The 17,465-nt window shown below is 38.0% G+C and overlaps 1 protein-coding gene across 2 annotated transcripts in view; it reads left to right on the top strand.

Annotated features, from left to right (window-relative positions):
* Positions 1-12,068, top strand: part of wdr11 (WD repeat domain 11) — an 87,661-nt gene extending 75,593 nt beyond the window's left edge. For both annotated transcript variants that reach the window (XM_056760468.1, XM_056760467.1), the window contains exons 24-29: positions 3,361-3,456; positions 4,604-4,769; positions 5,476-5,573; positions 7,144-7,289; positions 8,888-8,973; positions 10,976-12,068. In XM_056760468.1, coding sequence (XP_056616446.1) covers positions 3,361-3,456; positions 4,604-4,769; positions 5,476-5,573; positions 7,144-7,289; positions 8,888-8,973; positions 10,976-11,175 — 792 coding nt within the window. In that variant the 3' untranslated portion in view covers positions 11,176-12,068. The remainder of the gene's footprint in view (positions 1-3,360; positions 3,457-4,603; positions 4,770-5,475; positions 5,574-7,143; positions 7,290-8,887; positions 8,974-10,975) is intronic.
* Positions 12,069-17,465: the final 5,397 nt, after the last annotated feature.

Genomic DNA, 17,465 nt, shown 5'->3' with positions numbered 1-17,465 from the left:
GATAGGGTCAAGGGGACAGGTGGTGGGGTGGCTGGAGAGAAGCCTGGTGACTTCAGTGTCCTTAAGTGGGGTGAAAGAGGAGAGTTTGATGGTTGAAGTGTGGGAGGTGTTTCCCAAGGTCTGAGGTACCGAGAACTGTTTGCTGATGGATGATGTTTTGTCAGTGAAAAATACAGCAAAGTCTTCCGCAGTCAATGATGAAGTGGGCGGGGGAGGATTGGGGCAAAGAAGAGAGTTAAATGTCTTGAAAAGCTGTCAAGTGTTAGATGCATTGCTTACCTTGGTGGTATAGAAAGACATTTTTGCTGTGGTAACACTAGCAGAGAAAGAGGAGAGTAGTGACTGGTAGTCCCCTAGGTCAGCAGGGTTCTTGGTCTTGCGCCATTTCCTTTCAGCAGGCCTGAGTGTACTACGTAGTTCACGGATGATGTCAGACAGCCAGGGGCAGCGGGGAGTGGCACGAGTCGGTCTGGAGGACAGAGGACAAAGGTTATCTAGACAGGATGTACGTGTTGAGCATAAGGTGTCGGTGGCAGTGTCAGCATCTAGAGAAGCAAAGTTGGAGGGAAGAGAGGATGTCACTCTGGCAGAGAGTGTGCTAGGGGAGAGAGAGCGAAGGTTCCGTCTAAAGTGAACGGGTGGTGGTGTTGGTGTAGTGCATGTAGGAAGGAGCATGTTGAAAGTGATGAAGAAGTGGTCCGAGATGTGAAGAGGTGTGACTTGAATGTTATCTGTGGTGCAGTTATGGATGTAGATGAGATCCAGCTGGTTACCAGATCTATGAGTACTGGCTGTGACGAGGCGCGTGAGGTCGAACGAGGCGGTGAGGGTGTGGAAGTCAGCAGCATAGGGTTTCTCCAGGTGGATGTTGAAGTCCCCAAGGACCTAAAGAAATGATGATAGCAGCACATCTAACTCTTCAATGAAGTCGTGAAGAGGACCTGGGGGACGGTAAACTACAACAACGCTGAGCTGAGTGGGAAAAGTGATATTAACAGCATGGTATTCAAATGAATAGTTGTTGCATAGGGAAGATAGTGTGGAATATTTCCAATCATTGGTGATAAGCAAACCTGTGCCTCCTCCTCTTCCATCGGTTACCCATCGGCCCTGAGGATCGAACCAGCAACCTTCGGGTCACAAGTCAGACTCTCTAACCATAAGGCCACAACTGCCCCATTTATATGCACAACTGGAACATGTTGTTAATGGTCTAATATTCCCTGTGTTGCAACAATGCATATCCATTTGTCCGCTCTCGTACATGACAGCATTTACCAATAAGTAAATTAATAAAAATGACTTTTCCTTTAAAACGGCATTCTTTGTCATTTGAAAACATCTAACCCAACATTAACTTCAATCTTTGATGGTCAGCATTTCTCTCATTGTTTGAGTGCACCCATGATGTCATCAAGCGCAGGTGCCAGTCAACAATATTAAACACATTTAATAAAATCTTAGTAAAGGCGACTGACTTCTGACTTCTGAAATCTTTAGACACTGTAAAGCCCCGTTCAGAACGCCATCAACACCTAGTGACAAAAACGAGGCGATGTCATTTCAATGGTACCCTAGCGACACGGATGACAGAAACCGTTTGCGACATGAAGTGGGCGTGTCTAGTGACTCGACAAAATTGAGATTTGCAGTCAGCTGTCCCTCCTCTGTTACTACAGGGTTTGTTAATAAATGTTTCTTGAAGTAACAAAGACAGGAACGCCTTTAATGATCTCGTAGTAATAGACTGGACATGATCAGCCGAGATGATCAGCCAGCTTTCCTGTAGCTCAGTGGGTAGAGCGTGGCGCTAGCAATGCAACGGTCATGTGTGTGATCCCATGGGATTGCACATAGTCAGAAACAAAATGAATAGTACAATGCAATGTAAGTCAATTTGGATAAAAGTGTCTGTCAAATGTGTAAATGTAAATGATCAAATGTGTTGGCAGCCAGGGTCCTTACCAGTGGCCGAATCCATGTATAAAGTAGACATTTTTGTTGCTGAATGTCAGTGTTCATGGATCTGCAATTCAAATTTTCACCTGAAACCGTAGACTATCCAGGTACTTTCAGAAGACTTATGTTCAACATACTAAGATTTAGGGAATGGCAATTTGAATGATTTAGGATGGATAGTATGTGAGTTGGGACACAGGGATGGTGTTTCGTTTCGTTTATCTTCACATATACCCAGATCATACAGAGTTTAGAGGAGCGCCATGCTTTCTTTTAAAGTGAATGTGCTCTGTAGCATATGACCCAACCCAACTCTTCTGTGAATACCTGACAGACAAATAAAAAAAAACAGGTAGTGGTCTAGTTTCTCTCAACAGGTAGTGGTCTAGTTTCTCTCAACAGGTAGTGGTCTAGTTTCACTCAACAGGTAGTGGTCTAGTTTCTCTCAACAGGTAGTGGTCTAGTTTCTCTCAACAGGTAGTGGTCTAGTTTCACTCAACAGGTAGTGGTCTAGCTTTATTTGAAACCAGTAAATTTGTATTGGCACCTAATGTATTATGGCTCCTGTATGACATATCGCTTATTGCTCTCTAACTCTTTGTAAGTCGCTTTGGATAAAAGTGTCTGCTAAATGACTAAATGTAAATAAAGACTAAATGTATGATACAGAACTCAGTGCCTCGCTAAATAATCACATGCAAAAAGATTTAAAAAAACATCAGGCAGCAAAGTGCCAAAGCAGATGGAAGAAAACTGCGATGCATCAGTATGGATTGCATATGAACCGTATGAAGTCCATACGTACAGATGTCAAGGTAGACAGAGGAGTTTCAATGCTGGTATGTTAGTGTCTTCACTACATATGAACCGAACCAGAAAGCTGTTAGAACTGTGTTTGCTTTTGTGTGACACGGCGATCGGTCTGCAGCATTTCAAGAAGTCGAACACACCTAATGCAAAGCCAGAATGGAAGTCATTTCTGGAGCCTAAATGTATTTGAGCTGTCTGTGGACCTAGATCAAGTTATAAGTGTTGAAACATGTCTTTATAATAGAAAATGGTTGTTTAATGGTCACGCCAGATTAACACGCGCTTCGTCCGCACCTCGCATGTATGCCGGTGGAACTCTGATGCTCCATTTTACTTTATATCTACTTTAAGTTACTTTTTCTCTCAAAGATGTGTTAAGGCCTCTTTTGCAATAACGATTTAACTAAAACTTGAAAATGGCTCTTTGGTGATAAAAGGTTCCCGAGGCCTTTGTCAGAGGGTGGAAAACAGTCGAAGACTGAAATAATATTCAAACATTATAACATTGTACACGGACAAAATTGCTATGTGCACAGGATGTTCTCTTTAAAGAAACTAAATCAATATTTGTATTCTCTTTGTCTCATTCAGAGGTTTCAGCTGGAGCGGGTTCATCTTCAGGAGGTGAAGAGGTCCAGTTATGAACATACTAAAAAGTGTGCAGACCAGCTTCTGCTACTTGGTCAGGTTAGTTCCCATCAACACTGCATTCTTTTACTGTACTGCACATGATTATAATGAGTCGAGATAAACAGACAAGGCAAAAAAGCCTGTAGATCTGTTTACTGTGCTTTACAGGTAATGTTACATTAGCTTTGACTAAAATACATCACTGTACTGTATTTATAATATGATCATGGAATGATATTCATAAGCTTGGACTGTGCAGAATGCTAGGGCTATAATGTTGTATATTTGCTGTTTTTAAATACTATAGTGTACCTTCATGTTGGTGAATTGTACTATTTGAAGTATCTGCACTTTTTGACATTCTTGACCCATTCCCTGAACCCTAAACCCTTCCCTTGGCCCAACTTTTCCCCCCAGAACAACACACTCATACTTCGCTAATGCCATGTTTATACACGCGCCTGGCTCTGCACCACGAGTCTTGCTGATGCCGTGGTGGTTTTTCTGAAGGGATGAGACGTTTATGAGTAAAGCCTCGGTCACACTTCAATTTTCCCTCTATTGACTTCCATTCATACGCGACGAGACAGGAAAAGCAAGCCTGTGCAGAAATATTTTGCATTTCATTGCCTTGCAAAGTTCAAGTTTGGTGAACTCTGACCTGAGAATTCGCTTCACATGAGACCAATAGAAGATCAAAACGTCATAGCGTGACCTCTCGGTACAGAAAGATCCAAAATGGTGGAATCTCTCATTGTAGCAGTGTCGCATCATCTCGTTTTGTACAACACAACTTTAAAAGATTACAAAAAACAAATAGAAAGCGAAGCGGCTTGGTTTGCGGTGGCAATAGAAACAGGAGCGGATGGTTAAACAGTGAAATGTGTTATTTTATGTGATTGTGTGTGTACTTGATCAACTCTAGTGACTGATTGTAGTCCTGTTCCCGGCCATTTTCACAGCACCGTCTGAATGAATTTCGCATGCGCCGCCACATAATGAATGGGAAACATGTGTCCTTTCCTCCGGTCACTTACGATTACGTTGTGATGAAAGGAAATGATTGGATGCTATCAACTTGACATAAAGGGGAATTACAAAGTGACGGCCTTCAGATTTATCCAACACTAGTCTGAAATCTAATGTGATTTAAGTGTAAAATCTGCTCATATTTGTTTTATGATTGTTTCTCTTCATCCCACAGACGGACCGTGCAGTACAGTTGCTCTTGGAGACCAGCGCAGATAACCCAAGCTACTACTGTGATTCTCTTAAAGCCTGTCTAGTAACCACCATCACTTCCTCTGGCCCGTCTCAGAGCACCATTAAACTGGTTGCCACCAATATGATTGCCAACGGCAAACTGGCAGGTAGAGCAACAGAAAAGTGATAATTTATCAAAAAAGAACCTCCTTTAGTTGTTTGCCATGTTCTTTCTTTCTTTCATGAAATGCAAAGAGAGATATTTTGCAGAAAATATTTAACTGTTTGCCTTCATACAATGAAAACAGACACGGTGCCTGTCAACCTTCAAGAAGAAGTAGCCACACATAACTTTGTGAGAGGAACAGATCAAATGTTTTCATTTACTGGGAACCTTAGTTAGCTATATCATAATCCATCATTTCTTTTATAAAATGAAATCATTTACATGCACAAAGAAATGTTTATCATGCCAAAAAGTTTTACTGAAACATACCGATCTACAGTACACACAAAGTACACAAGAGGCTGTTAACTTCACACACACCAGTTCTGGTTAAAACTTTTAAAAATTGTATTAGATTCATATATTCACTATTCTCTTAAGTACTATAATGTAGAACATTATTTCAATGACGATTACGCACATACACACATTCCATTTCTAACTGGATTTTTACTATAATGAATCGGCACATTTACACTTGAGCTGGTTTATGACTTGCTATTAGCTTATATAGCATGTAGCAGAGATACATCGAGCCACCTGCAGATGATCCTTCACATCTGTCCTCCTCCACACGAATGCTATTAACAGAGTGCTTTCAATGGTGTTGTGTCTTTGCTGATTCTCTGTGTGTCTCTGTGTCTTAGAGGGCGTTCAGTTGCTGTGCCTGATTGACAAAGCAGTTGATGCGTGCCGTTATCTGCAGACATACGGAGAATGGAACCGTGCTGCTTGGCTGGCCAAGGTACCACACACAGACACACACACACACACACACGGTGAGACCACATCTGTTTCACCACTTCTGTAGAATGACTGATATAGATGGTAGATTCCAAAAACGTCAGATCCATCAGCATGAAACGCCCTCACCATCAAATATTGTTACTCATACAGCTACTCTTTTCGTCTCCATGTTGACGGGGTCTTAGACATTAGTGATCTCTTTAAAATACTTTTTAACGTTTTGTATCATTTACTTGATCTTAACTGCTTTAGAGGTTTGATGGCACAAATCCAGGGATTGTTTGTGCCATGTGATGAGCATAACTTGGAGTCATTTTAGATTGATAAAAAGCTGTTCAATCTTGACTCTTCCAGGTAAATTAGATGCCGGATCTGAACATGCAGACTCCAGATAGGGATGGGCATGTAAAGCAAAAATAGTATTCAAAGATCGATGAGAACTATTCGAAAATTATAAAAAATTTGCACCCCTCCCCAACATAGACCCATTACAGTATTACACACACACAAACGGAGAGAGAGAGAGAGAGAGAGAGAGAGAACATTTACGCTTTAAATCCATATGACGTCACACTGCTTTATGTATTATGGAATAGGCAATCTCACATCAAGCTAAGATAACGTGCTGAATAACAACCGAATGACGGCACTTATTAACCGTACGTCGATCAGCATCAACCGCTCATAATACTACGACATTTCCTTGTAAAATATGAGCATGCACATTTATACCAGCTAAGAAACAGTGTGATTGATCAAAGAAAATATATTAAAGCCATAAAGATTTTAGACTAAACACGAGTCAAAACATATTAACTGAAAGACGGCATTTATTAACAGTTCGGAGCGATTTCATGAATTAATAGCCCAAAATGCTTCCATTCTATTTCTATCTAGTCTGGCAGTGATCGTTTTTCTAGAGGAACAGTAAACTCAATAAGATTTTTAAAGCCCTCTCCTCCTACAAAGCCGATTGGAAGCATATCCTTAGCCATCATCTTAGTAATTAAAGCTGTTATTTGCCCCCCCCCAAATTGGTTGTTCTGACCATAAAACTAGCAACTGATTGCTGACCTGTGGATGGACCTGCTGGGTGCATCGCCCTCATATGATTGTGCATCGTAGTTGTTGATCCATGATAAGCCAGCTTTACATTGCAGAGTTTACACTGCACTTTATTCTCATTCATTTTATTAAAGGACCCCCAAACAGATCAAATTTTTGACATCAATTTACCGTTTCCGTTATGCCACGCTGGTCTATAGTGTGTGTAACTTCGTTACCAATTCTTGTGAGAAAATGTTTTTCTCTATTGTCTATTGACTGACAGCATTTAGGTTTTAGGTGCGTCGTTATTGGCAGCGTCAACCTTTGGTTACATGAACATGTTACACGTGAAAACACACCGATTTTTTTAAGATCGCAAACACTATTCGAAATTCTATAATTAAATAAACTATTTGAATATTCGAAATACGTGACTCATCCCTAACTCCAGAAAGCCTTGTGTGTGTACAGCATTCATCAAACAATCCGATGAATTTCATGTTTCTTTCTCTTTGCGTCAGGTGCGGCTGAGCCCAACAGAGAGTTCAGATGTGCTAAAGCGCTGGGCAGAGCATCTGTGTTCTCCTCAGGTCAATCAGAAGTCAAAGGCCATCCTGGTCCTGCTATCACTGGGATGCTTTCATAAAGTGGGCGAGATGCTTCACAGGTTTGCTCTTTCTTCTTCTCCAAGTCTCATTCAATCCTTGCACAAGTCATGTTGATAAAGTTTTGTTTCATACTATACTTATTTAGTCTTATACAAGTTGTTGAAATAGTGCCGTTCCCGATGTTTGCAATTAAATAATTAACAAATACAGGAAAAAATATGACAGTCTTCCCTAGAAAACAGAACTGAACGGTCTGCAAACCATCTAGTATTGTGAGAGACAAATAACCTTGAAACTATTGTAAGTCATTGACGGGGCCGCAAGAGATCCACGGCCGCAAATCCACGGCTGCAGAGAACCAAATGTGACCCTGGACAACAGAACCAGTCTAAAGGATTGAAATTGAGTTTTTTACATCATCTGAAAGCTGGAGAAATAAGCTTTCTATTGATATATGTTCTGTTAGGATAGGACACTATCTGACGGAACAACAACTGTTTACAAAGCTGGAATCTGAGAGTGCAAAAAAATCTAAATATTGAGTAAAATTGCTTTTGAAGTACATTTATAAAATATCTTCATGGAACAAGATCTTTATTTAATATCCTAATGATTTTTTGCATAAAAGAAAAATCAATCATTTTTACCCTTCCAATGTATTTTTGGCGATTACTAAAAATGTTCCTGTGGTCCTTAAGACTGGTTTGTTGTCCAGGGTCACAAATCTGGAGTTAAACGCATAGATGGGTAGCATTTTAAGAATATTTTAAGAATGGGCTTCAGAACCTTGTATGTGGGTGGTAACCTCAAATCCATTCCACCTGCTCATTCAGAGCCCATAGAAATTATTTTCGGGACAATAATAGTGGTGTAAATTTGTTCAAATTATTAAATGCCTGCCTACTACTCCTAACCTCACCATAAACTTGATTATTAAACTGTTCATTTTGTTGAGAATAAATGCCTGTGCAATCTGATGTGATGTGAAAATGTGGAAGTTGGATTTGAACAGACAAGGCTTAAGGCTAGTCTCAGACTAAATGAAGGTTTGAGTTGTCATTACTGAAAATATCTTCAAATCTGCTTGTGCCGTTGTTTTGTCTCGAGATGTCTTTAAAGGCATTCTTAATAAAGAGACATAAATATCCAAATTTAACTAAGTCTTGCTATAACTATTTCTGGCCTAAGCTAAGCCTGGTCTGTGAAACCAGGCCTAATTTATTTTTGCTGGGGGAGGAGCCAGCCCCATTTTATGTGCTTCTGACGCCCATGATTTTCACACATTTACCTATATTTACATTTTTGTACAAATCTAAAACACATTTAGAAATATTTAATGGAATTCTACAGATTTTTCCCAAAATTTTGTGTGGAATTATCAAAAAAGTCCACAGTTCCAAACGGCCCTTGTCATGGATTAATGATGCCAGGCATACAAATATGTTTTGAATGGGCTGCTTTAAAACTGCAAGCAAGTAATTGTCTTGAGCAGAATGCGATGTTTTTCTCATTGGGTTTACATTCACGTGGAAAGCTAATTGCGTATTCTGTGTGAGAGACATTGTATTTTCAGTTGTAGACATGTGTAGGATGATACGTGCTTATTAAAACACTTGATGTTCTGATGTCTCTCACATGTCTTTGAATTTCCTGACAGCATGAGATATTTCGACCGTGCCGCACTGTTCATCAAAGCATGTTTGAGATATGAAGTGATGGAGGCCAATGACGACGATGTCAATATCCTTTGAGCGCATCTTTCTTTTTTCAAAGCTTCCCAGTTGACACAGTTACTTTGTGAGGACGTGTCTGGAATGGACCATATTCGTTCCGGCAACCTAAGTCTGTGATTCCCATAGATAGAATATTCCCATATTTCTATCATGGTATGTTGCTAATTCCTGAGCCCTAAACAGAACACCTGCTCTATTCGACACGTTTCCTAAATATGTTATCTCATTCAGGAAATAAGCATAAATGTGACAACATCTTAATCCTCGTCCATCTTAACATCTTAATCCTAAATCTCGTCCTCCATAGTGCTTCCAAAGGGAGCGGAGGAGTGAGCCATTGTTTGCAATTCACGCTCTCACCACTAGATGTCGCTAAACTGACACACAGCACCTTGAATATTTCATTCATTTGTTAATGTTGTTCCAGGTGTACATTATATTTGATGGGTTTGTTTCAATCATGTCACTGTTCACACACATATGCATCACACAACACTTGTGATCATTACTCTAGATAAGATGCTTTCTTGAGCTTAATATAAGGTTTTGCACTTATTTATCAAATATCACATGACATAAACGCAATATAAGCCCATACCAAATTTGAAAACGCATAAGAACAATACAGAACAAGTTAATTTCAAACTAGATTTGAGTTGAAGAGATGGGGGTTATCATTTTCTCTCTGTGCATAACAAACAGAATTATATGTATTTCATATAGGGTGGATATACGTATACAGTGTGCGTATGTATTTTTGCATTTTGGCATTCGGGCACACATACACTTTTAGTAACGATTCTACGCACAGTTTTATGAATGAGACCCCTAAACCCGACCATATTCGTCAACTCACTAAATAATATTTTTGGGATGTGGCGAGTACGTCCCCATGACCAAACAGACACGGTATTTATATTGCTTTTCTAATTAAGACATTTAATTTAAACACATCGTGCCTCACATGGAGGATTACATTCATTTTTGATTTACATTGTCCCTTAGATTCAATTGTATTCAAAATTGCATTAAACACGGTATAAAACATCAACTGGTCCTTGAAATTGGTCCTTAAAATAAATTGTGACCAAAGTGTGAAATAGCAAAATTTGGAATCTGCATCAGTGACCTACATTTACATTTATTAATTTTGCAGAAGCTTTTATCCAAAGCGACTTGCAAGTAAACCTAAGTGACCGTGACCTAAGCAGGTAGGAGACGTTGATTTCATTTATGTTCATTTAAAAAGACTTTTAAATGCAAAAAAGCAAAAAACAACAAAAAAAGCTTTTGTTTTTCTCAACCTGTGGGGTGCCCATTATCACAAGATGTTAGGCAAACAAAAGTGAATTGAATATATGAACAAATACTTTTCTGAAAAAAATAGCATTTCAAAATGAAGTTACTATTTAAAGGAACACTAATATGGACAAAAAATGAATTGGAAACATTACATTGCAACTATATATGCTTATATATAAATATAGGCCACACACTAGCATCTGTAAGTAGCAAATCATAGTTTTGCTGGACTGTGGTGTAAAGAAGTTTGTCAGTAAAATAGTAGTAAAATAAAGAGCATGCACTATGTCAATAAAACAAGATATTTGAGAGTTTTTCGTCTTATAAAACTAAAAAACATTAATATTAACCTGTTACATTTTTATCTAGTACCTGTGTATAGTTGCCTCAAGCATTTTTGCACGATTAAAACCTTAAGGGGCGGTTTCATCAGTACTAGGTCCTGGTTAAAATAGGACATTATGTAGTTTTTACAAACATGCCTTACAAAAATAATATTACTTGTGTGCATTTTGAGACAAAACAATGTATTTTAAGATTTGTCGATTCAAGCTGTTTTCGGTTTAGACAACTCTAACATTTATTTTGTCTAGGACTAGTCATAAGCTCTGTACGGGAAACCACCTCGAAATGTGTGTGTCATTGTATTAGAAAATGTCAAAGCAAATCCCATTCATAAAAAGAATGTTTCCTTAACCATATTGCACATAAGCTTGTAGGTGTTGCCTTCGTCAACTATGCCAAACTGCTTCGCTCCATCGGACTAAAACAGGGAGCTGTGCTGTGGGCATCCCAGGCTGGAGAGGCAGGAAAGGATTTGCTTGATGAGTTGTCAAAAACAGAAGGTTCGGGACCAGATCCAAGCCCCAATGAAGAAGAGGCCAATATCACTCTTGTAAATATGGATTGACATGCTTCAAACACACAGTGAAGAAAAGGGTGAATGTTCATGAAGAATACAAGAGAAGTTTAATTTAATAAAGTCTCAAATTCACAGAAAGAGTATAGAGATCTGGTTTACTGTACGTGTCGCTCTTGTACAGTGTACCCGTATGTTGGGTGTGCTGTATGCATGTGTGCAAACACATAAACACACCTTTTATTGTCCTTAAATACATTTGTCCGGTTTAAGTCATGTAGACCTTTGATGATTTATTGGTTGTGAGATGTTTTTAGGTGTTGTGTATCGATGACATTCCCCTAACAATTTCTACTTAATACATTGCCTGCTGTTGTAATGCATTTAAAACCTGTTTTGCAGTTACAGAATTGACCATATATGTTTTCTTTGTTAAGTGTAACAAACCATTTAAGCATTCTTGATTTGTATTATTACATGTCCTACACTTAACACACTGCCATACCAGGTATTACAAGGCAAAATTATATTATTAAAACGGCACAATCAGTTTTGTAAATTGTCTCATAAATACAATAATTAATGAAATACATTGTATAAATAATTTAAGATCATTATTATGTGTGGTTTTGTTTTGTTTAGCTAAAATGGGTCCATGAAGAATGGATTTTTTTTTATGTGATTTTGGTAAATTTTTGGGTGATTCCCTTTAACTTCATTTTCTTCTTGATTTGTTGTTGCTGAAATGTTTTTGTGTGAGATCTTGTAAATGTGCTGTCATGACCAAAAAGAAACCAGTGTTGATGCACCAGGTAAACATCTTCACAATTCTTCTCTTGTTATAGTTGATGTGCTCGTACATTATTGTAAAATGGTGAATTAAGTCTCCTCTGGTGAACTACTGTAGGTGTTCTCTGTTCAAAATAAATGTTGCAACATATGCTCATGAACCTTTAAAAAGTTTTCTGTGAGACGATTCATATATGTGCCTCTTAAATGTTGGATTTAGAACCTTTTTAATTCAATTCAAGTTTATTTATATAGCGCTTTTCACAATGTGCGATGTTCCAAAGCAGCTTAACAGGGTTAAACAGGAATAACAGAAAAGGTAAAACAGCACCAAGCATGGTGTTTATAGAACAAGCAAGATCATTCTAATAAATAATATTAATCAATAAATAAATGCAGTCTTGCGGTGAGCAAGCCAACACTGCCCTGCTGTGGTGAGGAACCCAAACTCCAATGATTGATTAATGGAGAAAAAACCTCGGGAGAAACCAGGCTCAGCCGGGAGGGCCAGATCCCCCCGACCAAAAGCCACCGAGCAAATATCCACGAGGGAGAGGGAGAGCCCACCATCCGCAACCCAGAAAGTCCCACTCGCCAAAAACCGTGCAGGTTTAACCAGTCCCACGCCACGATTGACACCAGAAAACAGATGAACAATCAGGGAAAATAGTACTGGCATGTTGTAGCTTTATTCCTCTGTTGTCCGACATCGACCACAAAACAAGGCCAAACAGGACCCACACAGCCCTAGCAGATGAATCCCCACAACCAACGAGCCCCCCACTCCCCAAAAACACCCACCCAACAACCTCAAATCAGGGCCACTGAATGCAGCCATAACTTCAAACTACTGACAAGTTTAGCATTAAATACCAAGTATTGTAACTTCAGCATTATTGTGACAAGTAGTCCGTCTTTGCTCTTGATTGGGTTTGGAGTGGTCTGAGGGGGGATGTAAGATGGTCGTATTTCTCTTGGCTGGTGGTGGAATTGCCTTAGATGGAGCTCGGGATGGTCAGTCAGTCTGCAGCTGTAGCTGGCGTAATCTCTAGGTGGGGATGGGCATCTGTCGATCATCTGGACCTGCCGGAGTCTCTTCTTAGGCCAAGGCAGAAGGAGAATAATTAGCGTAGCTGCTGTTCATTAACTATGCATTAAGTGAAAGCTTGGCTGAAAAGATGTGCCTTTAATCTAGATTTAAATTGGGAGAGTGTGTCTGACCCTCGAATAGTATCAGGAAGGCTATTCCAGAGTTTAGGTGCTACGTATGAGAAGGCTCTACCCCCTTTGGTGGATTTAGTTATCCTAGGTGTCATCAAAAGTCCTGAGTTTTGAGATCGTAGAGAGTGTGATGGGTTGTTATGTGATAAAAGCTCAGTTAAGTAAGTAGTGGCTAAACAGTTAAGGCTTTGTAAGTAATTAAAATAATTTTTAAATCAATACGATACTTAATGGGTAGCCAGTGAAGCGATGATAAAACTGGGGTTATGTGATCGTATTTTCTTGACCTAGTAAGAACTCTGGCAGCTGCATTCTGAACTAACTGTAGTTTGTTTATCGATGATACAGGACAAACACTAAGTAGAGCATTACAATAGTCAAGTCTTGAGGTCACAAATGCATGAATAAGCTTTCTGCGTCAGCAACACATAAAATATTTCGTAATTTGGCAACATTTCTAAGGTGGAAGAAGGCTGTTTTTGTGATATTTGAGATGTGATTTTTAAATGACAGGTTGCCGTCTAATATAACGCCTAGGTCTTTAACTGTATTTGTTGGAGTAACAGTGCAGCTTCAATTTGAAGGCTGTAATCGGAGATATTCTGTTACTTGTTTTTGGTGCAATAAATTATATTTCTGTTTTGCTAGAGTTTAAAAGGAGGAAATTACTAGTCATCCAATGTTTTATGTCCTCGGTGCACTCAGATGCCAGTTTGAAGGAATCATCTGGTCTTGATGAGATATATAGCTGAATATCATCTGCGTAACAGTGGAAGCTAATTCCATGTTTTCTAATAATGTTGCCAAGGGGCAGCATGTACATGGAGAAAAGCAAGGGTCCTAAAACCGATCCCTGAGGTAATCCATAATGTACTTGCGTGAGATTTGATGATTCCCCATTTAAATGTATTATTGATATCTGTCTACTGTAGACAAAGACAAATGTAAAGAACAAGGCATAAAGCAGTTGACACATTTTTAGTACAAATGGAACCCCATAGTGTACAGGTGCAGTAGATGAGGCGACATCGAAAGAGGCGATTTGTAGCGCAATTGAAGCTTGGCAAACCATATTTATGATACAGTTCATGTCATGTTTAATTATTGATCAGAAATATGCTGTTTAATCATGATTTATTTCCTGCGATTTTTGAAATATCTGCCTTAGCTCATGCAACTAGGACTGCAGACTTGCTGTAATGTAAATAGTTGCCCAAAGGCATTGCACTCATGGGTTCCCGGTGGCACGACTTCCGAAATCTGACTTAGGCCGAAGGCAGCGACACTCTCAGAGATACTCTTATATAGAGGGTATGCATTGATGTCACTTTCCCACGTGAACATGCTGGTACACGGCCCCTTGAGTGGTAAAACACACAGCAAAATGGCTTCTTTCAATATGAGAAACAAAGAAACCGGGACTAAAACACTCAATTATTTGTCAATATAAATCCTTACAAAGGATTCAGGTATCCTTGGACACTGATATTTTGAGCGGAATTGCATTTCCTGATATTGTAAGCAGCCATTTTGCAGAGTGTTTTGCCAATCAAGGGAGCGTGTCTGGACTTTTCACGTGGGAAAGTGAAATCACGTGCATACCCTCTACTGAGATGGAAGGGTCTGTAATACTTACCATAGGGGAAAGCATTACGGCTAATATGGATCACGTGAGACACCCTTATTTATGGCCAATCATATATGGCAGTGGAATAAGTGGCTGGAGTTCACAGTTCTACAGCAGTCGGTAACAGTGGATTGGTAACATGGATTTGTTTGTTCGTATTATCAAAACATATTACACAAGAAAAGTAATTTTGAGGGTTATGCTGACGTTGTTTAAAATAGTCCACATTACAGTAATTGTAAATGTAATTTATTTGTTAAAATCCGAAAGCCATTGAAACAATACCTTTTATTTATTTTACATTATTTATTAAATTGCATTTATGATCATCATAGCAGTCACAAGTCTTTACATTTCAAATAGGGATGCACCGATGTGTAAATTTGGGCCCATAACAGATAATTCTTTAACATTGGAAGCCGATAACCGATATATTGGCCGATATAGAGTATCTAAATATTTAAAAAAATCACTAAGTCTGAAACAAAAGACCAGAAGTGGACAACTGCTTTTATTTGAAAAACACTTTATTTGAAAAAAACAAGGTTCTTAAAATAATGTGCCAAGCCTACTTTACACTAGTTATTGATACTTAAAAGTTTAAAATTTTCTTTGATTTTTTTATTTAATAAACAAATTACAGATGTTCTTAAAGAGCAACCCAGAATTTTTTTTTGTGTGTGTCTAATAGGATTCGAGACAGAAAGTACTCAGACAGCAGTCTGATTCAAGCAATATGCTTTTGTTCCTATAATTTAACATTCATAAATACTATCTACATAGTGTACCTACATCAACAATGTTTTGCTAACAGCGTCCATGACAGAAATACAATACTGTGTGCAGCTGAAGAAGTTTAACCAGAGCAAAATATTTCAGATTTATCGGCTATAAAATATCAATATGTGCCATCGAATCAGCGCAGTTATAACAGAGTTTTCTGACAGGCGCACTTTACCGTCTTCATATGAGAGAAGCTTCTGTCAAGTTTTGCTTCCGCGTCAAAATAAAAGTCCGGTTATACACATGATAAAACTGCTACTAATATACAAAACTAGTAATTAAATGTAAGTAGACTTAAAACAGCAAAATAAAATAAAAACATAATATGTAAAAACTTGTTCATATTAACGTAGTTAAAAAAAGAAAAAAAACACAAATCCAGAAAAATAGAAACAGAAAAAAAATTATTTGGGAAAGATAAAACGCAATTTAGGAAAAAAACAAAACGTATTTCATAGTGCCCTAGTTTATTAAATAATTGCATGGACGGAATGAGTTGAATGTCTGAATATCCTTTTTTTTCACAGAGCAAAATAATAACTGTAAATAGCAACAGCACAGACTTTATTTACATTTATTAAATAAATGTTCGATTTTAATTCTTTAACTAAATAAATATTGGATAGCAAAAATCACAATTATTGTATTTTTTATTTTAACTTACATTTACACTTGTGCCTCTCTTAAAATGTTAAAAGGTATCGAATGTATGTTCCGTAAAAATAATTGAATGCAGAAAAACTAACTAATATTGTTTAGTACTCTACTATGCAATTGACCAATATCGGAATCGGCCGATAGTTGTTTGTTAAAATCGGTTACGGTATTGGCCCAAAAAAATCCTATAGGTGCATCCCTAATATATTCATTCAACGACAAATATACAATATAATATTATACTTTTCTTGTCATAAAATTGCATTAGCTTCATATTCATACATGCCGTTTTAATTCAAGTTTTCTCATAACCGCTGAAACCTGAAAGCCAAAACTATACAATAATGCCTTCAGTGAGTCCTACCTGTCGCAACATCCGCTGCTCTGACTTAACTCTTAAAAAACGTTTTATTATAGTTAAATCTACATATCCTTTATAGTAAAATCTACATATCCTTCCCAAGGAAGTTATTGTTTGATATAAAACATTTTGAACATTAATGGACAGGCAGTCGATTCCTTAAAAAGCAGTTTATTCAGTGTATTTAAGCTTCTTCTCCATTGACATTCATTCAAAATAAACTGCCTCTGGTCTCATTTCCTGCGTACCGGCGTTAACATTCGCCGTTTTGGCTAAGCCTGCACGCTTTCCTTGTAAAGACGTTCGTCCGTTGCTGGAAACGCCAGCAAATCCGCCATATTGGACAGGGCACAGTGCCCACAAGTCAACTAGAGTTGAGTTTTCTCATAAGAAACTCAGTGACGTTGACATAACTTTTCTCGAACATTCGTTACCTAAAGTACAAACCAGTGATAACACAAGCTTCTGAAAATCTTAATCGACTTTAATAATTCATATTTGTCCTAAGAAATTATGAACATTGGACAACTTTATAATAATACAACAAGAAAAAACGAAGCAGTGCATCTTAATATTATATTGTAAATGAAATATATATTGTACTGTTGTTTTATTTTACCAATAATAAAACAGCAAATGTATAACCAAATCCACACAGGAAAATATCATATAGACGTACATCCCATAACTTTAAGGTTCTGCCCAGAAGGGGGAGCACAGCGACAGTGAAACAAGTAGAGTAATAAACCAAGAAATTACAAAATTATTAAAATAAAAAATCCACAGCCAAAATACTCAGATTTTTATTAAATTGTCTCATTTTAATAATAACTGCTTGGCAAACGTGAGGTTTAAATCCTTGACAATAAATATTTTTGAATAATAATACGATTTTTTAATAAT

Source organism: Triplophysa dalaica, chromosome 11 (assembly GCF_015846415.1).
Source record: "Triplophysa dalaica isolate WHDGS20190420 chromosome 11, ASM1584641v1, whole genome shotgun sequence".
Taxonomy (NCBI): domain Eukaryota; kingdom Metazoa; phylum Chordata; class Actinopteri; order Cypriniformes; family Nemacheilidae; genus Triplophysa; species Triplophysa dalaica.
This window is presented reverse-complemented; position numbering and strand designations above follow the sequence as displayed.